Below are 26,181 nucleotides of genomic sequence, written 5' to 3' on the forward strand. Positions count from 1 at the left end.
GACAGTGCATGTCAGAGCAAAATCAAGCCATGAGGTCAAAGGAATTGTCCTTAAAGCTCCGAGACAGGATTCTGTCGAGGCACTGATCTGGGGAAGGGTACCAAAACATTTCTGCAGCATTGAAGGTCCCCAAGAACACAGACTTGTCCTAGAGCTGGCCGACCGGCGAAACTGAGCAATTGGGGGTGAAGGACCTTGGTCAGGGAGGTGACCAAGAACCCGATGGTCACTCTGACATAGCTCCAGAGTTCCTCTGTGGAGATGGGAGAACCTTTCAGAAGGACAACCATCTCTGCATCACTCCGCCAATCAGGCCTTTATGGTAGACTGGCCAGACTGAAGCCACTCAGTAAAAGGCACTAGACAGCCTGCTTGGAGTTTGCCAAAAGGCACCTAAACACTCTCAGACCATGAGAAACAAGATTCTCTGGTCTGATGAAACCTAGATTAAACACTTTGGCCTGAACGCCAAGCGTCACGTCTGGAGGCAACCTGGCACCATCCCTTCGGTGAAGCTTGGGGGTGGCAGCATCATGCTGTGGGGATGTTTTTCAGAGGCAGGGACTGGGAGACTAGTCAGGATCGAGGGAAAGATGAACGGAGCAAATTACTGAGAGATTCTGCTCCAGAGCGCTCAGGACCTCAGTGAGGGGAGATGGTTCACCTTCCAACAGTACAACGACCCTAAGTACACAGCAAAGACAACACAGGAGCAGCTTCAGAACAAGTCTCTGAATGTCCTTGAGTGGCCCAGCCAGAGCCTGGACTTGAACCCGATCGAACATCTCTGGAGAGACCTGAAAATAGCTGTGCAGTGACGCTCCCCTTCCAACCTGACAAAGCTTGAGAGGATCTGTAGAGAAGAATGGGAGAAACTCCCCAAATACAGGTGTACCAAGCTTGTAACATCGTACCCAAGAAGACTCGAGGCTGTAATCGCTGCCAAAGGTGCTTCAACAAAGTACTGAGTAAAGGGTCTGAATACTTATGTAAAATGTGATTTCAGTTTTTATTTATATATATATATATATATATATATATATATATATATATATATATATATATTTGCAAACATTTCTAGAAACCTGTTTTTGCTTTGTCATTATGGGGTAATGTCTGTAGATTGATAAGGGGGGAAAAAACGATTTAATTCATTTTAGAATAAGCCGTAATGTAACAAAATGTGGAAAAGGTCAAGGGGTCTGAATACTTTCCGAATGTACTGTAGGTTGCAGATTGCTAGCTGTACACAAACACAAAATGGAAGCATTGACTTGGTAGACCGAGCTTTCTTTTAACAAGGGTTTATTGTTATTTGCGCGGTGGAGCTCAAGACAAGCATAAGCCTACTCTGCCTAAAACGCACGCACGCACACACACACACACACACACACACACACACACACACACACACACACACACACACACACACACACACACACACACACACACACACACACACACACACACACACACACACACACACACACACACAGCACCCCCACCCTAAATAGGCCGTCCATACAAATGATCCATTTGAGGAATGTTTACATAAAGATTTTCTTTTCTTATAAAAGCCAAGAGCAGTGTCTCCTTGTAGCTAGGCAGAGAGGAGACGATAATGACATCACATAGCGGGGAGGGGGGAAACCCAAAAGAACATAACACTGTATATATAAATAGATCAAATTAAATACGGGTAGAGGACTGAATACTGAAAATACTCTAACATTATAAATTATCTATAGCGGACTATGACATAAGGGATATTAAGTATGTATAGTATATATACAGATAGACAGCTTGCCATCGATACTATTGCATTCTGTATTGAGTTCAACCGCAGACAGTGTACCATCCCCCTCCCCTCTGAAAAAATTAAATAATTTAAGAAGCAGATTCAGGATTTCTCACTCTGAAGTGATCAGCACAGTTTGTGAGGCACAGTTTCTCAATGGAATCAAGCTACAGTATCAGTTGTTTCTAGAGGTTTCCATGTATACCAAAATCAATCATCAGTATCCCTTTAGAAGTATTATGGCACTCCAAATCCAGTTCCACTGCTAGAAAGGGCAGCAAAAGAAACAGTTCTAGCATTCCACAAGTTCTACGCATCAGTTCTAGAACTTGCTTTCAGGTCAAATAAATTGTCACAAAGGGACAGATCCCCGTTTTCCCATTGGCTGTCCTGCCATTGCAATTGGGTTCCTGCAACGGGAGTCTATGGGTCAGTACTTTCCATCCCTCCAAGAATGTTCTCCCTTCTTCTCTTCCTCCTCTTTTCTGCTGATATATGTATCACATAGCTAGGTTGTTGTTTCTGATTCGACACATAACCACTCATATATATCCAGTGAAGAATTAGCATAAATGAAATTACAACAAAACTGCAGTCCGGTCACACGCCAGTGAAATACAAAACCACACAGCTGTTTGCTTTTTTTATAATGATGGGTTTTAGTTAGTTTTCTTTTAGCAGCAATAAAAATTCTGTACTTTTAGTATATACTTTAGTATATACAGATCTACATTGGGATGATTTTTCTGTCTGTTCATTTTCTTTCTCTTCTCTCTCTGCTGTTTCTCAGTCAGTCCAGATGAATGCTTTCCACAGAGAAAATGAGCTTCGAGTTTAAAGTTCAAAGTGCTGAGCTGTGAAACATCTTGTGAATATTCCATCATGCCATCTGAAGTTTGGCCTCTCATCTTCTTGGCTTGTCACATCTGGGGGACAAAGAGAAGACAGGCATTAAAAACAGAGAAGTAGGGCTGTATGGTTGTATGAAACACACACTTGATCTCGTGCTCTGGGAACTGAGCGCCAATGTCTTGGTCAGGTTCTTGGCTAATGGTAGGCTCTTATGTGGTCAAGAAATGTCACCAAACACCATCTTGGTTATCATACCGAGTTATGAGGTCAAGAGTGATAAAACAAAAGTCCTCCTGACAACCACACACAAACACACCTGCAGGTCCTCTCGTTGAGCTCCAGGTAACGCGCCCGGCAGTGGGCATTGGAGTTTCTGCAGGAACACTGGCAGGTCAGAGGGTCCTGGATGAACCCCTGCTTCCTCCTCTCTGAACAGCCATCACAACATGGCTTGCACTGACTATAGACAGACAGAGAGGAGAGGAAAAAGTGAAGGATGATGAAGAGGAGAGTGGAGGAGGAGAGATAGAAAGGATGTTTATTAGAATGGTGTTAATATGGAAACAACCTTGGAAGTGTTTTTCTGACAACCCACACATGCTGCAACTTCATACTCCCAGTGTCACTGCCTATGTGAATGTTCTGTATGTGTGGGCATGTAAAGGAGGAGGAATTGTAGCATGTGACTGGAGGGTTGGACAAAAATGGACACATTGCAAGCAGTAGAATTACCCCCAAAACCATCGCCCTCTCCCCAACTCATCCTATGGTGGCAGGGTGACCTCCTCCTACTGTCTCGTAGGGTGGTAGGGGGAGTGATTCCTGATGATTGGCTGGCCCACGTATAGTATGCATTGTTTCGGTTAGACATGCACCAGCAAGCTTTGGCAGGGACGTGAGGCTTACAACACAAAACACTGTCAAATTCAACACATCCCAAAACTCTCTTTTTACATAGTCAAATAAAACTCAGAGGTCGTCTTTGTGCGTAAAGATACAGGATTCGATTTTATTGAATTAAAATATTAAAAGTATTGTTTTTCCCATTCAGATGTATGATCTTAATATGATCACTCATTTGTTGCTGAGAACTTTCCTGCACAGCAGGAAAACTTGCAGTGCGAGTTAAAATTTCAGACTTGATTTGCCGTAACGAAAAATGTATGAACCCATTAATTATAATCCACATTTCCTGTTGCTGGAAGATTATTTTCCTGCTGTAGCAAACTGGCTCAAGTTAAGATCCTACACCTGTAGACACAGATTAGATAGAGAACCAGTAGATAAGAGAATAGATCTGGTTTAAATGACAAAGAACACTAGAGAGACTGTACCATTCTGTTTCCACACAGAGGGGTTGATAGTGGACCAAACCATTTTCACAGAGTATGGGGGGATGACAGACAGACATTCCATTGAGAACTAAAGGAACAGCAATGTGAACAGAACAACTCTATTATTTGACATTAAACCCATTGCAGAAACATGAGCAACTCTTTCTATTGAAAACTAAACATTTTTGTTGTTGAGACCCATGGAGACAAAAAGAACGCACAAATAGAACGGGCTAAACAAGTTGTTGGTTTACATAACCCAGAAAGAAACAACAATGTGATTGCCATCTCTCATATGCTCACATTGCAAACAAAGCCCAGATATGGCAGACGGAACAGCAAAAACCTGTTTGGAGAGATGAAAAGAAACAGAAGAAGAAAGGGGGAAAATGGCGAGTGTGAGACACAGCAAAGCGAGACAGACTCAACACTGATGTAGGCCTTGGATGATCCCCACAACAGATACCGGATTAGTAAGATCGTCAGCAAAAAGCCATGCTGGTTGGTTCAGTTCTGTTCTCTTTACCCTATCATTCCATACTTTCCCTCCATCCCTCCCTAGGGTTCCTTATCACCGGGGGGTGGGGTGAGGGTGGCAGTGAGGTATGGAGGCAGGGTTATGGGCGAATCGCGTGAGTTGTAGTGATTTGAGGTTGAAGTCACCCCTAACCATAGATATAGGATCAGATGTTATTTATTATTCAGGGACGACTTCTACCTACTCCGGTGGGGTGGGGGTTCAGAAAAACTTCATGCCAATTGATGCATGTGGTGGTATTGGGTGGAGTGGTGGGGCTGTGAATAGTGAGTGAGCAAATTAATTAATTAAAAAGGGGCAAATTAACTCCTCCCAAATAAGCTTAACAATCAGAAGTGCCACACTCAAGTGCAGGTTGGGAGAGGAGAAGGCCGAGCTGACATACGCTTCACGATTCTTTTGGTCATGGTTTTTCTTTCGCTTTCTCTTTTGGCCTTTGCCCTTGCCTTTCCGGGGTTTTCTGGAAAAAAGAGAAAGAAGCACAACAACACTGATACATCTGAGAGGAGGAGGAAAAGAGACACATATCAACCGAAGAGAGAGTTTCGAGTTCAGTTAGTCAGTAAATCAATCGATCAATTGATCGTTCATTCACACAGAGGCTATAGGAGTGAGAGAATCGACTGAAATAGAATCAAATGGGCTCAATAAATCGAGTAAATAAGAATTGGACAAGTAAGCCTTGTCGGAGCCAGAACGGCCCATGAATCTAGAAGCTAAAACTTTTTCACTGTTGTAGCGAAATAAATTATCAAAAGAACACTGGCTTCTAGACATTCTTAGACCAAAAAAGAAAGTGTTTCACAAGTTTAATATTTTAAGTTTGGCTGTGTAAGCGGTTTTTTTGCCCAAACACCCCCTCAGCTACTCTTAACATTCCCAAATGAATACTGGACTATAGATGGGTTGGTTGTTTAGCAACAAAACCGGCACTTGTGCAACTATGGGGCAAAACGGACAGGGTTGGCTTAGATTGTTGACAACATGTAAACTATACTGAACAAAAATATAAACGCAACATGTAAAGCGTTGGTCCCATGTTTCATGAGCTGAAATAAAAGATCCCAGAAATGTTTAATATGCACAAATTAATTTACATCCCTGTTAGTGAGCATTTCTCCCTTACCAAGATAATCCAACCACCTGACAGGTATGGCATATAAAGAAGCTGATTAAGCAGCATGGTCATTACACAGGTGCACCTGCTGCTGGGGACAATAAAAGACCACTCTAAAATGTACAGTTTTGTCACAACACAATGCCACAGATGTCTCAAATTGAGGGAGCCCGCAATTGGCATGCTGACTGTAGGAATGTCCACCAGAGTTGTTTCCAGAGAATTGAATGTTCATTTCTCTACCATGAGCCTCCTCCAACGTAATTTTGGAGAATTTGAAAGTCCGTCCCACCGGCCTCACAACCGCAGACCACGTGTAACCACGCTTGCCCAGGGCTTCCACATCCTGCTTCTTCACCTGATGGATAATATGAGACCAGCCAGCCGGACAGCAGATGAAACTGTGGGCAGATGGCAGACAGCATGTATGGTGTCATGTGGGCGAGCGGTTAGCAGATGTCAACGTTGTGAACAGAGTGCCCCATGGTGGCGGTGGGGTTATGGAATGGACAGGCATAAGCTACAGACAACGAACACAATTGCATTTTATCAATGGCAATTTGAATGCACAGAGATATCGTGTTGAGATCCTGAGGCCCATTGTCATGCCATTCATCCACCGCCATCATCTGGAAGCTGAAAATGTCCCAGTCCTTCCATGGCCTGCATACTCACCAGACATGTCACCCATTGAGCATGTTTGGGATGCTCTGGATCGCCGTGTACGACAACGTGTTCCAGTTTCCACCAATAAACAACAACTTTGCAAAGCCATTGAAGAGGAATGGGACAACATTCCACAGGCCACAATCAACAGCATGGTCAACTCTATGTGAAGGAGATGTGTCGCGCTCCATGAGGCAAATGGTGGTCACACCAGGTACTGACTGGTCTTCTGATCCATGCCCCCATCTTTTTTTAAAGGTATCTGTGACCAACAGATGCATATCTGTATTCCCAGTCACGCGAAATCCATAGATTAGAGCCTAATGAATTTATTTCAATTCACTGATTTCCTTATATGAATTGTAACTCAGTAAAATCTTTGAAGTTGTTGCATGTTGTGTTTATATATTTTTTCAGTGTATATTTTTGGTTAGTCTCCAATGTTAATTGAAAACATTTGCAAAATGAGCAGTTGTTGTCTCAAATACATCTTTACAGTTGTTGGTTGGCTAGCTAGCTCTAGACATATTACCATTGACATGAACATCGGTCAAAACAACTCAAAACAAGACTTGGTATCAAGAACAAGATGAAACAAGTCACTTATGATTCCCCACATGGTGGTTTCTTGTTATTGTTGGTAGCTATCTGGCCATCCAAAATCACAACTGAAGGACTTCTGCCCCATTTAAGAGTGCACATAGATGGGCTAGCTGACAATGTCATGAAAACTATAAGGGTGAGCCTAGTTCTCTTTCAACTAATCTGGGTCACCAGTCTTGGCTGATGGAACTCAACAAGCTCACTGCATAATTAGACGTTTTTGCACTTCTCAAAAGAAAAAGTTGTTCCAAACGTCACATTTCGAAGGGTTAAGGTTTTGAATGGGATTAAAATAACAAATCAGGGTCCACCACTGGGAATAAACATGAAACCTTCTGATCCAGAGTCATAGGATGACGGCTATCCACCACCCCCGTCCACAACACCCTAGCAAAACCCAAGCCTAATTGATGGTAATAGCGCCCACTGTTGCCCCTAGTGTCCGGTTTTGAAGGCATTTCCCCGACACCCTCAGGACACTGACAGACGTCCAATTTCGAAGTTAACCTTGAGCGATCTGCCTGTTTAAGTTGTTTGAAATAACAGTACAATGAGCTCCAGGTAGTGTATTCACTTCCAGCAGATTTAACAGATGCAGGGTATATAACAAAATGTGACAAAGGAACATTTCCGTACAATGATTGGGTGAACCTAGACTAGAGTTAGCTTCCATAGGATGACTGATCAAGCCCATTGATCTTCAGAGTTCTTTTGTACCATCATTAACACCACTGTGACTAACTACTAGAGGTCGACCGATTAATTCGGCATGGCCGATTAATTAGGGCTGATTTCAATTTTCATAACAATCGGTAATCGGCATTTTTAGATGCTGATTATGGCGGATTACATTGCACTCCACGAGGAGACTGCGTGGCAGGCTGACCACCTGTTACGCGAGTGCAGCAAGGAGCCAAGGTAAGTTGCTAGCTAGCATTAAACTTATCTTATAAAAAACAATCAATCTTCACATAATCACTAGTTAACTACACATGGTTGATGATATTACTAGTTTAACTAGCTTGTCCTGCGTTGAATATTATCAATGCGGTGCATGTTCATTTATCATCGAATCACAGCCTACTTCGCCAAACGGGTGATTTAACAAGCACATTCGTGAAAAAAAGCACTGTCGTTGCACCAATGTACCTAACCATAAACATCAATGCCTTTCTAAAAATCAATACACAAGTATTTTTTTTAAACCTGCATATTTAGTTAAAAGAAATTCATGTTAGCAGGCAATATTAACTAGGGAAATTGTGTCACTTCTCTTGCGTTCTGTGCAAGCAGAGTCAGGGTATATGCAGCAGTTTGGGCCGCCTGGCTCGTTGCGAACTGTGTGAAGACCATTTCTTCCTAACAAAGACCGATATGAAATTTGACTTAATTTTAAATAATAATGACATAACATTGAAGGTTGTGCAATGTAACAGCAATATTTAGACTTATGGATGCCACCCGTTTGATAAAATACAGAACGGTTCCGTATTTCACTGAAAGAATAAACGTTTTGTTTTCTAAATTATAGTTTCAGTCTGACTGAGCGGTGGTAGGAGGCAGCATGCTCGTAAGCCTTCATTCAAACAGCACTTTCCTGCATTTGCCAGCAGCTCTTCGCAATGCTTTAAGCACAGCACGTTTTATGACTTCAAGCCTATCAACTCCCGAGATTAGGCTGGCAATACTATAGTGCCTATAAGAACATCCAATAGTCAAAGGTATATGAAATACAAATGGTATAGAGAGAAATAGTCCTATAATTCCTATAATGACTACAACCTAAAACTTCTTATCTGGGAATATTGAAGACTCATGTTAAAAGGAACCCCCTGCTTTCATATGTTCTCATGTTCTGAGCAAGGAACATAAACGTTATCTTTTTACCAATAACTCCAATAATCGGTATCGGCGTTGAAAAATCATAAATCGGTCAACCTCTACTAACTCCCCAGGAGGCCCCTCACCCAGGGCCTGATTACCTCACCCAGGGCCTGATTAATGCAGGGGCTTACATGGGTTGAAGCCCGGGGGCCCAAGGCTGTAGGGGGCCCTTGAAGCAGAGCTACATTTAAATGTGTATATATATTTTTCTTACTGCAACCGCCAAGAGGCAGATAACTTTCAAAATAAACATTTTCACAGTTAAATTACATCTTTATTAGGCTCATAAAAAAGGTGTCCACTTGCAAGCTCGTGTACACATATGAAAAGGGGAGGGGTGCCCTAGAAAATATCTAAGCCCCAGGGCCTATGATTTCTTAATCCAGCCCTGCCGTCACCACAGCATGGTCAGATGTAAAAGTTGAGCAAACAGTAAAGCACGGTAGCATCAAAAACAAGAGTTGAATGTTCCCTGGGGCATCTCAGTGTAGAAACATGGTGGCAGGGAGCACTAAAGCCATCAGCCTTCAGACTCGTAAATGGTTAAAACACGGTCGGTCAGATAGGGTCTCAGAAACAAACCCTTATCTATACCGCTGGACACATGACATATAAAACCTAAATACAACCAAAGACCCTCGTAATCCTATAGGTTTAGGCAATAGGACAACTAGACAATCCCATGTAGAGGTGGAAAAATAAGTTGAACAAAAACAAGAAATCCACTAAAGCTAGACCCATAAACACACACAGAAAATGGTTAAAGGGGGTTTCTAAAAACACACAGTTATCTACACATCACAGGATCCTGTAAAACATAAGTAAAGAAATGAACCCTGAGACATACTTAAAGGCAGGTACAGAGAGAAGGAATGTAAACAGAGGAATGTAACAGCGGAATGTAAGGAGGTGTATATAAAACGACATTAGATGACAGGAGCAGAGGACATTGACCTCATCAGGTGTCACTTATTCACCTGGGTGACGCATTCAAGGGGTTTTCCATGTGTCTCACCTGAGAGCTCAAAGGGCCATGAAATTAGAATGAATGAAATGGATGTGATTCTTTGTGAGTTCCAGGAAGTTCATTGGATCGGTGCCACGTGGTAGTGTGAGTGATCATTTGATATGCTGTGTGTAATAACACACATTTTAAGAGAGAAATGCTAAAAATGTGTGAGAACAGTGAAAGATAGAAGGAGAAAGACAATGACAAAGAGATAGACATCGCTTCTCAAATCAACACAGAGCAAGAGTCTGTACTCACTTTTGTCTCTGTTCTTTCACTTCTTTCTTTGGCCTGAAAGATAGAAACAAACATGTTACCTTACAGCCCTTACATTACTAATAAGCATGCACCTGTTAAGAAAATGACTGTAAGAACTGTTAAATCCCATTGCATTGATGAGGAATTGAAAAATGGTATGCTTGAGAAGGATGAGGAAAAAGGTATGCCATATAAATCTGGCATTACAACCGATTGGCAAACATACTGCAAATTGAGAAATCTAAATAAAAAGAAGAGTTACTATACTATGAAACAAAAATAAATGCTATGAAGAATGACAGTAAAAAGCTTTGGAGCACCTTAAATTACATTTTGGGCAAAAAGGCAAACTTGGCTCCATCATTCATTGAATCAGATGGCTCGTTCATCACAAAACCCACTGATATTGCCAATTACTTTAATGATTTTTTCATTGGCAAGATTAGCAAAGTTAGGCATTACATGCCAGCAACAAACACTGACACTACACATCCTAGTATATTTGACCAAATTATGGACAAGCATTGTGCTTTTGAATAACGTAAAGTGAGTGTGGAAGAAGTGAAAAAAGTATTATTGTCTATCAACATTTACAACCTGGATGGAGGGTTACTGAGGATAATAGCGGACGATATTGCCACTCCTATTTGACATATCTTCAAATTAAGCCTACTAGAGAGTGTGTGCCCTCAGGCCTGGAGGGAAGCAAAAGTCATTCCACTACCAAAGAATAGTAAAGACCCCTTTACTGGCTTAAATAGCCGACCAATCAGCCTGTTAGCAACCCTTAGTAAACTTTTGGAATTTTTCTTTTCTTTGACCAGATACAATGCTATTTTACAGTAAACAAATTGACAACAGACTTTCAGCACGCTTATAGGGAAGGACATTCAACAAGCACAGCACTTACACAAATGACTGATGATTGGCTGTGAGAAATTGATGATAAAAAGATAGTGGGGGCTGTTTTGTTAGACTTCAGTGTGGCTTTTGACATTATCGATCAATGTCTGCTGCTAGAAAAATTTATGTGTTATGGCAGTACACCCCCTGCTATATTGTGGATAAAGATTTACGTCTATACAGTAGGCGCCATTTTACGGGCTCCTAACCAATTGTGCTATTGTGTGTGTTTTTTCACATTATTTGTAACTTATTTTGTACATACTGTTTCTGCCACCGTCTCTTATGACCGACAAGAGCTTCTGGATATCAGGACAGCAGTTACTCACCTCGTACTGGACAAAGATGTTTCTTTAACGAGTCTGATGTGAAGGATTTACTTCTGACACCTGACAAGGCCAAAATCCCCATAATTCGCATGAAGAAGAGACTGAGATATCGGGGTCATAGGTCGGGGTGCCTTGTAAGGATCCGACGGGGAGTGAGTAATCCGCCTTTACCATCAGTCTTATTAGCCAACATGCAATCATTGGATAATAAAATGGACGAGCTCTGATCAAGACTATCCTACCAACGGGACATTAAAAACTGTAATATCTTATGTTCCACCGAGTCGTGGCTGAACGACGACATGGATAACATACAGCTGGCTGGGTTTTTGGTCTATCGGCAAGATAGAACAGCTGCCTCTGGTAAAACAAGGGGTGGCCGTGTGTGTATATTTGTAAATAACAGCTGGTGAGCGAAATCTAATATTAAGGAAGTCTCAAGGTTTTGCTCGCCTGAGGTAGAGTATCTCATAAGCTGTAGACCACACTATTTACCTAGAGAGTTTATCTATATTTTTCGTAGTTGTCCATTTACCACCACAAAACGATGCTGGCAGTAAGACGGCACTCAAAGAGCTGTATAAGGCCATACGCAAACAAGAAAATGCTCATCCAGAGGTGGCATTCCTAGTGGCTGGGGACTTGAATGCAGGGAAACTTAAATCTGTTTGACCTAATTTCTACCAGCATGTTACATGTGCAACCAGAGGGAAAAAAACCACTAGACCAGCTTTAGTCCACACACAGACATGAGTACAAAGCTCTGCACTCGCCCTCCAATTGGCAAATCTGACCATAAACTATCCTCCTGATTCCTGCTTACGAGAGAACTTGTAAGTACCAGTGACTCGATCAATAAGAAAGTGGTCAGATGACGCAGATGCTAAGCCACAGGACTGTTTTGCTAGGACAGACTGGAATATGTTTGGGGATTCATCGGATGGCATTGAGGAGTACACCACATCAATCACTGCCTTCATCAATAAGTGCATCGATGACGTCGTCCCCACAGTTACTGTACGTACATACCCCAACCAGAAACCATGAATTACAGGCAACATCCGCACTGAGCTAATGGCTAGAGCTGCCACTTTCAAGAAGTTGGACTCTAACCCGGATGCTAAAAAGAAATCCTGCTATGCCCTCCGACGAACCATCAAAAAGGCAAAGCCTCAACACAGGACTAAGATTGAATCATATTACAACGGCTCCGACAGTCGTCGGATGTGGCAGGGCTTGCAAACTATTACGGACTACAAAGGGAAACACAGCCGTGAGCTGCCCAGTGACACGAGCCTACCAAACGAGCTAAATAAGTTCTATGCTTGCTTCGAGGCAAGCAACACTGAAGCATGCGTGAGAGTATCAGCGGTTCCAGACGACTGTGTGATTACGCTCTCCGTAGCCGATGGGAGTAAGACCTTAAAACAGGTCAACATTCACAAGGCCGCAGGGCAAGACAGATTACCAGGACGTGCACTCTGAGCATGCGCTGACCAACGGACAAGTGTCTTCGCTGACATTTTCAAACTGTCCCTGACCGAGTCTGTAATACCAACATGTTTCAAGCAGACCACCATAGTCCATGTGCCCAAGAGCCCCAAAGTAACGTAAATGACTACGGAACCGTAGCACTCACGTCTGTAGCCATGAAGTGCTTTGAAAGGCTGGTCATGGCTCACATCAACATCCCAGAAACCCTAGACCCACTCCAATTTGCATACCGTCCCAACAGATCCACAGATGATGCAATCCCTATTGCACTTCACACTGCCCTTTCTCACCTGGACAAAAGGAATACCTACATGAGAATGCTATTCATTACCTACAGCTCAGCGTTCAACACCATAGTGCCCTCAAAGCTTATCAAAAAGCTAAGAACCCTGGGACTAAACACCTGCCTCTGCAACTGGATCCTGGACTTCCTGACGGGCCGCCTCCAGGTGGTAAGGGTAGGTAACAACACATCTACCACACTGATCCTCAACACGGGGAGCCCTCAGGGGTGCGTACTCAATCCTCTCCTGTACTCCCTGTTCACCTATGACTGCATGGCCAAGTATGACTCCAACACCATCTTTAAAGTTTGCCGACGACACAACAGGCCTGATCACCGACAACGATGGGACAGCCTATAGGAAGGAGGTCAGAGACCTGGCAGTGAGGTACCAGAACAACAACCTCTCCCTCAACATGATCAAGACAAATTATATGATTGTGGACTACAGGTAAAGGAGGACCGAGCACGCCTCCATTAACATCGACGGGGCTCTAGTGGAGCAGGTTGAGAGCTTAAAGTTCCTTGGTGTCCAAATCACCAAAAACTATCAAAGGTCCAAACACACCAAGACAGTCGTGAAGAGGGCACGCCTATACCCCTCAGGAGACTGAAAACATTTGGCATGGGTCCTCAGATACTCAAAAAGTTCTACAGCTGCACCATTGAGAGCATCCTGACTGGTTGCATCACTGCCTGGTATGGAAACTGCTCGCCCTCCGACCGCAAGGCACTACAGAGGGTAGTGTGTACAGCCCAGTACATCACTGGAGCAAAGCCTCCTGCCCTGCAGGACCTTTATACCAGGCGGTGTGAGAGGAAGGCCCTAAAAGTTGCCAAAGACTCCAGCCACAATAGTCACAGACTGTTCTCTCTGCTACCGCACAGCAGGTGGTACCGGATCGCCAAGTCTAGGTCAAAAAGGCTTCTTTTAACAGCTTCTAACCCCAAGCCATGAGACTCCTGAACAGTTTATCAAATGGCTATCTGAACTATTTGCATTGCCCCCCACCCCATGTTTACGCTGCTGCTACTCTCTGTTTATTATCCATGCATAGTCACTTTATCTCTACTTACATTTACATATTATCTCAATTACATCAACTAACCTGTGCGCCCGCACATTGACTCTGTACCGGTACCCCCTGTATATAACCTCGCTACAGTTATTTTATTGGTTGCTCCTTAATGATTTTTTTTCTTTATTTTAAATTGTATTTTTCTTAAATGGCATTGTTGGTTAAGGGCTTGTAAGTAAGCATTTCACTGTAAGGTCTACACCTGTTGTATTCAGCGCATGTGACAAATAAAATTTGATTTGAACAGAACACAGAGGGTGTTCTTTAATGAAAGCCTCTCCAACATAATCCAGGTAGAATCCGTAAATCCCTAGGGCATCTGTCTAGGCCCCTTAACTTTTTCTAATCTTTACCAACGACATGCCACTGGCTTTGAGTAAAGCCAGTGTGTCTATGTATGCGGATGACTCAACACTATACACATCAGCTACTACAATGACTGCAACACTTAACAAAGAGCTTCAGTTAGTTTCAGAATGGGTGGCAAGGAATAACTTAGTCCTAAATATTTCAAAAACTAAAAGCATTGTATTTTGGACAAATCATTTACTAAACCCTAAATCTCAATTAAATCTTGTAATGCATAATGTGGAAATTGAGCAAGTTGAGGTGAATAAACTGCTCGGAGTAACCCTGGATTGTAAACTGTCATGGTCAAAACATATTGATACAACAGTAGCAAATATGGGGAGAAGACTGTCCATAATAAAGTTCTGCTCTGCCTTCTTAACAGCACTATCAACAAGGCAGGTCCTACAGGCCCTAGTTGTCACACCTGGACTACTGTTCCATTGTGTGGTCAGGTGCCACAAAGAGGGAATTAGGAAAATTACAATTGGTTCAGAACAGGGCAGCACGGCTGACCCTTAATACACGGGGAGCTAACATTAATGACATGCATGTCAATCTCTCATGGCTCAAAGTGGAAAAGAGATTGACTTCATCACTACCTGTTTCTATAAGAAGAAGTGTTGACATGCTGAATGTACCGTGCGGTCTGTTTAAACTACTAGCACACAGCTCGGACACCCATGCATACCCCACAAGACATGCCACCAGAGGTCTCTTCACAATCCCCAAGTCCAGACGAGACTATGGGAGCCGCACAGTACTACATAGAGCCATGACTACATGGAACTCTATTCCACATCAGGTAACTGACACAAGCAGTAGAGTCAGATTTTTTTTTTTTTAACTAAAAAACAGGTAATAATACACCTTATGGAACACAGGAACTGAAGAGACACACAAAGGTACAGACACACGCATACAAGTGCTAGCACATGCACTCTACACACACGTACATTGTAATATTGTTGTATGGTGGTATTATACATTTTGTTTTGTAGATTTGTAGTGGTGTAATAATGTCATATGATGTACTGTTTTTTTTTTTTATATGTAATGTAAGTGCCTTAATGTGTTTGGACCCCAGGAAGACTCCTGTAGCTGCTGCCTTGGCAACAGCTAATGGGGATCCCTAATAAATACAAAATCTAGCCCACCGTTTGTTTCTTTGTAAACAGATTCAGATCATCAACAGTGGACAGATAGATAGACATAGGCAGGATTCAGCTTGGGTGGCCCTGTAGCACTCTACTACTCTAGTGTTTTCCATCCCTGATACCCAAGTAGTCATGACAAGGATGGCTTTCTCCCTGGCTTATCTCCTTGATTTGTTTTCAAACACACACACACAGGCACACAAACACACACACACACACACACACACAATATCTGATAACAATAGCTGATTCTCAATTCTATTTTGTTGCTCAACTTCACAGCTCATTTCACTATAACTGATTATGGAGCAACGAATCCTCTGGCTCACAGCTAATCCAGTGTGTACAGGAGGCCAAGAATTGTGAAACGTCACATTTCATTTCACAGTACTCTCAATAGGTTCGTAGAAAACCATGTAAAACATTGCAGTCTACTTATAAACTAGTTAGAGTTGTGAAAAGTGATTTACAAAGAGTTTATTAATGGTTAACAAACTATGAATGAATGGTTTGAGCAGTTTATATGGTGGTTATGAAAAGGTGGAAAATTATACACACTGAATGTAGGATAGAAACCTTTATAAAACGGTAAATAAATGAATAGCTATGGCGTTAAAAGGAAAAGCTGATACATGGTTCATACCATATCACATTTCTGTGCCTTGCAAAGTGTCTCAGAGTAGGAGTGCAGATCTACAGTAGGATCAGTTTTGCCTTAAGATCATAATGAATACAATAATATGGACAGGAGGGATCTGATCCTAAATCAGCACTCCTACTCTGAGACACTTTGTGGATACAGGCCCTGATCAGTGCTCAGTGTGATTGTAGATGGCACCCGGAAGTAGGAACGGACTCTTAGTTATCTAACAGAGACAATCAATATCGCTGTTTACAGTAAATGCCCCTGAATTCCTCGTAGAAGACCTCCATATGCCCTGAACTGAGAACACTGGATTAGATAGTAGGTGTGTGTGTGTACATGCAGCAAGTGTAAAAAATAATACTTAAACACATCTTACCTGCATTCACATGCACTGTGTTCTGTAAAACTCATAAAGATATCATTTTCTTGCCTTTGGGGTTTTATTCTTTTTATCTGTGGAAACAAAAACAAGTCTAATATAGAACGGTCAAACATACTCACACATATAGACTCTCTCCTTTCCCACCATATACTAAAATATACTATACACACACATTTTTTTGTTTACACATTTTTATACAACGGGTGAGTCTAATCCTGAATGCTGATTGGTTAAAACCGCATTCCAGCCGGTGTCTATTCCACAAGTTGTCACCGGCTAAATCTATGATGTTAAAATGCCTATTTACCCTGTTCCACTGTCTCATCAGCCCAGCCAGGCAACTTATAAACTTGATCTCCTCTATAAAAAGCATATAGACATTATCTCACATTTCTTTTTGACTAACATTTAGTTTTCAACAGCGGAGATTTGAAAAAACCTTCAATCTGTCTCTCCGACATTTGCAACATTGTTTCAATATTCAAAATTGATCTCCCGCTGTCCCATAGTAATGAACGAGTCGCGACGAGAGACAGGTGGGCAACATTTCTCAGCCAGTTGAAATCAGGAATCAGCTACAATAATTTTTATGGATATATACAAAAAAATGTAAATTGAAAAAAGTTAAAAACGAAACGCAGATTATTTGCTGTCTTTCCAGCTTCAGTTTGAAGTGATTGTGTTAATGTAGCTGTGTTGTTGGTTAGCTCCACTGAACAACAAGTGTCCTGACGAGTGAGCACATTTTCTATGCCAGGTGAAATCGAGCCTCATTAGCTCATTTTAATGGATATAGCCAAATAAATGTAAATAGAAAACAGCTTAAACAAATGCAAATGCAGGTACATTGTTGTTATTTTGGCTGCACTTTTTGACGTGACTAAGTTAGCCGTAGTTGGCTGGCTAGCCAGCAAGAAAGGGTTAGCCAGTATGGAACATTTAGATCGAATGACTGGGTTGCGTCCATAGATGCAGAACAAAAAGACTGAACGACTGGGTCGCATCTCTAGCAACCCTAGATTTGTGTCGGGACTATATCTTGTGGAAGGATGAAATAGTATGAATAAATTCATCAAAACGTTTTTTTTTTATGAAAATTTGTCAATCATTATTTGAATACGTTGGTAACCCGTTGTATAAAAGTGATAACGCCCTCGAAGACAGTGTTTGGAGGATATATTGGCACGGTTTGCCGGCCCGAGACGAAATCCTCCTAACACCGGCTTCTCGGGCATTATCAGTTAATTATACTATTGCATTGTTGAATACCTGTTTCTGATTGGCTTGAAGGGCATTCTAGAGCATGCATTATTTCCCTATAACGCACAGTATATTTGCGCGGTAGAATTTAATGGCTATAGTTCATTCATACATGTTCTATGTTTGAGCTACTTTTGAAAGAAAAAGTCAAACTGAAAACATGAATTGGCATTGTTGAATTCGATTTTCATAATGGCGAGCTAGGACTGATGGTTTGGTTAGTTAAACTAGCAAGTCTGTTTACCACGGCAACTACTGTAGCTAGTTGCCAATATATTTGGTATATTTGCACGGTAGAATTCAATGGCTATCGTCAGAGATGGGGACTCGAGTCACGTGACTTGGACTTGAGTACTACTCAAGTCACACATTTTGTGACTTAAGATTTTACTTGGCAAAAATAAAAAACAATTGACACTTGACTTTGACTTGAGCATCTATGACTTGTCACTTAACTTGGACTTGAGCTGTATGACTCGATAATTTGTAAGTCGCTCTGGATAAGAGCATCTGCTAAATGACAAAATGTAAATGTAAATGTCATCTCGCACACTATGTAAACCTATCTGTCCTTCATATCAGAGTGCTGCAGGTTCTGTGCATTCTGTTCTGTGTCTTGAACAATCAGATTCACGAAAATCACAGGTTGCGCAGGCCAGGTACAAAGCAGATCACTTAGCAAAGCGCACGCCGCCCCACTGTCCTACAGTATTTATTTAGCAAATGTGATTACACATCACTACCGACATACACAAGCAAAAACTTCACAGAAATGTTGCAGCAGCCTACACCAAAACTGTATGGGAAGAAAACGAGACAATTTCTCAGTTTGATCAACTTGGCTACTGCATAGGCAACTACAGCCCGCAGCTGCATAGGCTACAGCCAATGCGCCATGTCCCCTTTCACCAGAGTACTGTAGCCTATTTATAGTCGATATATTTGTGTTAGGAGAAAATGTGAACTTGATCAAATTTGGTTTAGGCTATATTCAAACTTGGGCTGGCTGGCTAGGCTACCATGAACTTTTCAATCCAAAAGTATTAAATGAAATGAATCAAACAACACAATACTGATTACATAAATAGACTGTGTGAGTTACTTTTAATTGCAGTTGCATAGGCCGATACAATGCAAACCTGCATAAAGCAAGCTCAACCCTGTGAGTCTTATTGTCCAATTGCAATGGTTGTGTCTGTGTAGAGGAAAGTATAGTTTTAAAATATAATTCATATTAACAAGTACAAGGTTGCTGCAGTCTGACAGGGTTTCCATCCTCCCTAGTGCCAAAACCATTTGACCTGTTTAGAAAATATCTGTATACCTAGGTGGCAGGTAGCCTAGTGGATAAGGGTGTTGAGCCAGTAACCGAAAGGTCGATGGTTCAAATCCCTGGGCCAACTAGGTGAAATATCTGTTGGTGTGCCCTTGACCAAGGCACTTAACCCTAATTGCTCTGGATAAGAGCGTCTGCTAAATGACTAAAATGTAATTCTGGTCCCATTGCCCATATAAATAAATATATTAAAAAAATTACTAATTATTCAATGTCAGACCCTATAGGGTCCTTATTTATACCTGGTTTGTTTACCAGATTAGGAAAACTCTGGGCCCCAGGGAAAACAATTTGCCCCACTACTCTGGGACCTAGTGCCACCTGTGCATTAAGTCATTATTGGTGCCAAAGATTGTTGCATTCGGTTTCAAAGACTATGTGGTAGTGGGGGGAAAAGGGATGCAGTTTGTAAAACATGTCAGTCCAAAATCACAGATGCATTGCAATTGCAATGAAATTGGCATAAAACACAACCCAAAATTAGGGACTTGTGACTTGACTCGACCTGAGCTGTGGAACTTGGGACTTTACTTGAGACTTGCCCATTATTACTTGGGACTTGACTCGAAACTCAAAGATTAAGACTTGCAAAATGATGACTTGGTCCCATCTCTGGCTAACATGTTCTATGTTTGAGCTGCATTTGAAAGCAAAAGTGAAATTGAAAACATTATTGGCATTGTTGAATTTGATTTTCATAATGGCAAGCTAGGACTGATGGTTTGGTTAGCTAAACTAGCAAGTGAGTGTGTGTTTGGTTACCATGGCAACTACTGTAGCTAGCTACTTCAGTGGATGTTGAACACATTTCTACCTGCAAATGAACACATTTCTAGCGGCAATGTGTCAAATTATAGCCATGGTATAAAAGGGATAATCAACTTGGGCTCTATGTGTTCTCTGGAAAATAATGCAACTCCGTGGAAGCTTCCATGTCGTTCATTATTGTCCATAGAACGCATAGCCCCTCGTTGATTATCCCTTACATATATCTACATACATAGACCCACATAACTTGAGACACGCATGTAGCATAAGGGTATATGGATTGTAAGAAAGAAGCTGGAGAGATTCCTGAAAGGGATGTTATAGTATTGTGAGGATAGGGGGAGGTTAGAGGCTTATGGAAAGGGAGATACCTAGTCAGTTGTCCAACTGAATGTATTCAACTGAAATGTGTCTTCCGCATTTAACCCAATCCCTCTGAATCAGAGCGGTGCAGGGGGCTGCCTTAATCCATATCCACGTCTTCGGCGGCCGGGGAACAGTGGGTTAATATATGGGGTTAAAGTTTAAAGGGCTCTCACCTCCATAGTGATGTTACTGTGTTGTGAGGGGACATGGGGGATAGAGGAATTAACACAAAGAGAAAGAAGCATGGGGTTAAGTGTTTCACCTCCATTATGTTATAAATGCCATTTTGGGGAGGTGTCCAGTCTAAATGTAAGAGGTAAGGGGTTAAACAGTCAAAGGTCAGAGGTCAGTATCTCACCTCCTTGGTGATGTAACCGGTATATGTAGAAGTAGGGTTGTAGAAGAAGTGTGATGGAGATGTAAGGGTTCAAATATAAAACGCTCTGTCTCTCACCTCCATGGTTATGTTATGCGTGGAGGTTGGCGTGCACTCTAGCATCTCATCGTTGCAGCATCCTGCGCAGCGCGTCAGCACCACACAGGATGGGATGAAGATATGTTCTACCTCCTCTGGGTACTCCTGTGCGATCTCTACCAGCAGCTCCCTGGGCTGACATAGGCTCTTATTGTACACCTCCATGAAGGATATCACTGAGGAGAGACATACACACACATTTAGTATACCAAGAACCTATACACACATACTGTAAATGATCAACAAACACAGGGCTGTTGTGGCAAGATCACACATGCATATTTCAAAATATACATTAACTTCCCTTCAACAACCAGCATCTCTCATTGGGATCACCTATACGAAAATGTATGCACGCATTACTGTAAGTCGCTATAGATAAAAGCATCTACTACAGTACATGCCATATGTACATTATAGATTTTATTATTATATTATCTCACCCATCAAGGTGTCTCTCTCATTTCCTCTCTCACTGTGGCTCTGGTATGCTTCTGTACTGACTCCCTCTTTCAATCCCTCTCTCAGCCCCACAAAGCTTGGTACCTTCTGCACTGAAGCACTAAAAACATTGTAGCCTGGGACTGCACATGTTGGGAAAGACATTGAGACACCACAGACAGACAAAAACTCTGATTCCTCTTGGAGAGTAAAGGAGAAATGGGAAATCATAGCACACCCCCTGCAGTGTCCTATAGCAGCCAAACCAAACATAGTATGAAACAATATCACATAACATTCAGCTTCTGATCGAAAGCAGCTCCTTTCCAAATATATTGTGCAACTTATGCTTGTGTAAAGTACCCATTAAGGCCAGAGACTCAATTCCATTCTATAAAAACCTCACACAATATTTCAAATGGAATTCATGGAAAATTGACAACATTCTATTTGAAATGTGTTACTATGGCTTCAATGTTAGAGCCCATTCAGCCAATCTGAGGACCTAGTGCAGTTACACTACAGTCCACTAGAAGGTGTGGGTCTCCCTGTGCTCTCAATGTGAACCACACAAACCCTGTTTCCTTGGCAGTTTGCCTTCGAGGGAGCCAAATGAAAGCCCTTTTCCCACGGTGCCTTACACCTACCGCCGTCATGCGAAATCCTCCATCCTTCTTTCGGTATGTGGGCACTCTGCACGGGAGAAAGGAAACGGGGCACACAAATTGGAGGTTAGATTGTAGCCTTACATTTTTGAATGTCATATTCCAGTGTAGTTCACATTCACTTAAGTGTAACCAAAGAGGCTCCGTGGCGCAGACACGATATGACATTGGCGCTGTCAAAGATCAACCGGTTTGTTTGTTTTGTTTCAAAGCCAAGGCCTACATTGTCATTCACTGTGAAGATTGAAGAAGTTGTAAGCCTGCGTTTGCAAATGTTACCATTTAATTCTCTATGCGAGTGTAGGCTACGCAACAGACCACACTTGTTAATTGTTGCTACAATGACCCGTATCCAGCCCACAGTTTGCGACATTTCTCCACGGTGGGGATTGCTGTCAGCAGTCCTCCCACAGTGGTTGGCATCTATCCACTCATATGCAAGCACGTACGTACACAGGCACACACACCATCATCATCCCACACACACACACACTTGTGCAATTTCTGCCCAGGATTGCATGAGGCCTGGAGATTCATTTCCAAGTGGCTTTCACTGAGGACTACTGAGTTTAGTCAGAACAATGCAAGCGCATAATATCTACCTCAACCTGTGACCGCTGCTACCGGATCTCACAGTCTCACGTCAGAATTACACGTTAATCCATGTTTTAAACGTTAAATGTCAACGTTGTTCCAAACGTCAAATTTCAAAGTGTTTAAGGTTATGTTTCGGCATTAATTCCAAATGTTTAAGGTTAGGCATCAACTTCGAATGGTTAAGGTTTGGGACAGGCTTAAAAAATATTAAATCGCTGGATTCAAACTTGCAATATTTGTAATCAGAGGTAGATGCTTATGCCCATCCACAATCCCTGTCCACAACACCGAAACCTACTTGAAGGTATTCATTGAAAATGAGAATTTGTTCTTAACTGACACGCCTAGTTAAATAAAAAGGTAAAAAAGAAAAGAAAAAGGTAACAACACTCACTGTTGGCCCTAGTGGTCAGTTTCCACATCATTTCCTGACTTCCTCTGACATGGACAGAGAATACTGACTTGACGTAGAATGCACGTAGAATACTGACTTGTATCACGGGTGACTTGGCTGGACCATTTTCACCCCAACCTGAAAATTCTCCTAAAGAGCTATATTGGTTGGGGGTTTTGTATTATCATGAAAACTTTTGCTCAAGGGTCATGTGGGGGCTTCAAAATTTGTATTAATGATTTGCAAACCAGTATAGACCTACATCAATGTCTACCTTTTAATTAGTTAAAGTAATGTTAAAGCCTTAATAAAATATGAAGCCAATGCACTATTTTTTCAGAAATGTTCATTTAAAATGTAGGTGGGTAGTGGTATTCCGATAGTGCCTATTAAAATGAAACTGTAGGATCGAATGTGCAGGCAGCGAACCTGCTGCCATATCTCTGCAAATGCAAAATGCCGCTGCGCCTTTAAAAGCGTAATAATATCGTCAAGGTGGTTCTGAGCAGGCCCGCAATCACCAGTCTAGACTAAAGTTTATAACATTCGTTCAAAAACATTAGATAAGCCTATTCCACCTCTGGTCGACAAACGCACCACACCAGACTGTACATACATGAAGTTGGAACAGTGTCAGATTTGCTATTTAAATATATCCGATGCCACGAAACATTTTGAGGTTGTTAAAACATGAGCAATGACCTAACAAGGGGAGCGACAAGGACGACCTACACTTGACCATATTTCACAAATATAATACATTTCTTGACGTCCATTTAGAGACCCTGGGTCTGTTATGATACATCATTTACCTTGACAGCTGACAAATACAGAAGCGTCAGGAGAAATAAGGTTATCAAACTGTCAACAAAGTTCATGATTGAAATTCCAAATGCAAATGTCGATTTAAAATCCATGCTGGTCGTCTTGCGATTTCTTCCAAAGCATTTGTCAAATTTAAAACCGTAGGTTAATAACAAAGTGTAAGAACTGTTAGAACTTCTGTTAATGGGGGACGGGGGGTTGCAGTGGCGTCAAATCCATTTTGGTCCCACGGTCGGAGCAGGCAAGACACCTGAGCAGAAATCCCTTGAGCATAGCGACTTTCAGCTGTTGCCAATAATTTTCAAGATATCCAGAAACATGAAAATCCAGGACGCGTATCTTCTCACATTGTTCTGAAGTAGACCTTTATTTTTTTCAAATAAAATTGCAATCCACATTACAGAAGTAATTCCATAGGTCTACTTGGTGTACCAGGGGTCTCCAAATGCGTGTCCATTGGAAAAGGGGAACATGCGACTACAGAAACTCCCACTCCTACTGTATGTCAACCCCAGAATTGTGCTTACAATAACATTCAATGTATATACTCTGTTTTACGAGATCTGTCAAAACTTCCAAACATGACATAAACTGCCGTTTACTTTCGCGTTCTGCTCGTTCTCCCGTTTTGAGTGATCCCAGCTCTCATCTACCCTACTGTCGCAAACGCATCACTGTAAAATAGTTCTGGAGGTCTACAACGTGTCCCCCTGGTTCCGTCTCTCGAGCGGCGAATATACTGTCGGTCGAATGTCATGCAGCACAGAGGGATTGGAAGCCCAGGGTGAGAATTTCAATTGCATTGGCTACTCCTCGGGTCCTCTCTCCTCACCTCCTTCGCAAAACCCATTGGATGAGAAAGCCAGAGGTCCCTCCTCTCTGACATTCTCTTCCAATGGGTTTTGAGAAGGAGGCGAGGAGCGAGGAGAGGACGCAAAGAGGTTGAAATTGAGAAAAGTACCGAAAGTGGTTCATTGGCTAAAAGGAGGGGTGGGCGTGGTTACCCAATCCTGACAGATGTGCAGTGAGATTCATCAATCAAACCTTGACAATGGCCGTGTGGATCAAATCCTTAGTATATCATGGGTAAATTCAGACTGACTGACTAACAAATAATAATGAATATTAAGATGCCGGACTGTAGAATCAGTCGGACTACAATGGCGAACAAGCCCTTTAACCATAGGCTGAGTTTGGGTTTCAAGTTTGGGAAAGGAAATTTTCATAATAAAAATTCACCTTTATAATAAAGCATTCCATGCATCTTTGCATTTGCAGACTTCTAGCCTAGTATTCTTAATGTTATAATTTGATTGGAAAGTCATGTGGCTAATAATATAACTCAATCACTGTTTGCAAAAAATATTGTTTAATGCAGGGTGTAGTGGCATAGAGTAGGCTTAGGCTATATCAGATACATTTATTCTCTTTTCTTTGTACAGGAAAATGTTGGCCTTTTAGAAACACATTTAATGAAATTCTACTCAAATTATATTACAGGAGATATTACCAGAATCTTTTTTAATACGACAAAAATGTCAGGATAGCCTACTCTGCTGACACTGACAAACAGTTCAATAAAAATTAAATGATCTGACCCATATAATAGGCCTACGAAAAGGGGAGACACAAATACTCACACCCTGATCTGTTTCACCTGTCTTTGTGATTGTTTCCACCCCTCCAGGTGTCCCCATCTTCCCCATTATCCCTGTGTATTTATACCTGTGTTCTCTGTTTGTCTGTTGCCATTTCGTTTTGTTCGTCAAACCTACCAGTGTTTGTTTTCCTGCTCCTGCCTGTTTTCCTGCTCCTGTTTTTTAGTCCTTCCCGGTTTTTTGACCGTTCTGCCTGCCCTGACCCTGAGACTGCCTGCCGTTCTTGACCCTTTATGCCTTCTCTGGATTATTGACCCCTGACCTGTCATTTGCTTGCCTCTGTTGTTAGGAATAAACTTCTGTTTCTTGAACTCTGTCTGCATCTGAGTCATAACTCAAACGTGATAGTACGAACTTGCCATGACTGACCTAGCAGTCTCAGACCAGCTCCGCAACACAATCTCCTCACAAGGAGCCACCATTGGAAGGCACAAGGAGTTGCTTAGCGGGCTTATGGAAGGGTTCCAGACCTTGGCCGAATGCCATGACCATGTCTTGAACACTTGCTGGAGCAATTCCGCGGCTTGTCTGTCAGGCAGGCTACCACGACGGTAACCTCCCAGCCCCTCAGTAACTTGGCTATTAGCAGCGTCACCTTCCTGGTCACCCCAGTGTCCCGAGAACCCCGTTTACCACCTCTGGAGCGCTACGATGGAGATTCCGGGACCTGCCGGGCCTTTCTCTCCCAGTGATCCCTCATTTTTGAGCTGCAGCCT

General features: G+C 42.1%; 1 protein-coding gene across 4 annotated transcripts; it reads right to left on the minus strand.

Annotated features, from left to right (window-relative positions):
- Window positions 1–1,288: 1,288 nt before the first annotated feature.
- Window positions 1,289–24,574, minus strand: vegfab (vascular endothelial growth factor Ab). 4 transcript variants are annotated; one of them, XR_006770305.1, is made up of 9 exons: window positions 23,795–24,574; window positions 21,974–22,019; window positions 21,329–21,469; window positions 20,865–21,061; window positions 16,675–16,751; window positions 10,060–10,092; window positions 3,383–4,982; window positions 2,967–3,110; window positions 1,289–2,724 (listed from the first exon to the last, which is right to left on the minus strand). XR_006770305.1 is itself a non-coding variant. In XM_014205378.2 (9 exons), exons 1-9 carry the CDS (start codon window positions 23,897–23,899, stop codon window positions 2,703–2,705), a joined length of 840 nt encoding a protein of 279 aa, XP_014060853.1. In that variant the 5' UTR covers window positions 23,900–24,572; the 3' UTR covers window positions 1,289–2,702. The 4 variants fall into 4 exon arrangements, 3 of the variants coding, with proteins under 3 accessions (XP_014060853.1, XP_014060856.1, XP_014060854.1); XM_014205378.2 differs by having other exon boundaries at window positions 4,908–4,982; window positions 23,795–24,572; XM_014205381.2 differs by lacking the exon at window positions 21,329–21,469 and having other exon boundaries at window positions 4,908–4,982; window positions 23,795–24,572.
- Between the last annotated feature and the right edge of the window lie 1,607 nt (window positions 24,575–26,181).

The sequence above is a fragment of the Salmo salar genome, chromosome ssa06 (genome assembly GCF_905237065.1).
Source record: "Salmo salar chromosome ssa06, Ssal_v3.1, whole genome shotgun sequence".
NCBI classification, from domain to species: domain Eukaryota; kingdom Metazoa; phylum Chordata; class Actinopteri; order Salmoniformes; family Salmonidae; genus Salmo; species Salmo salar.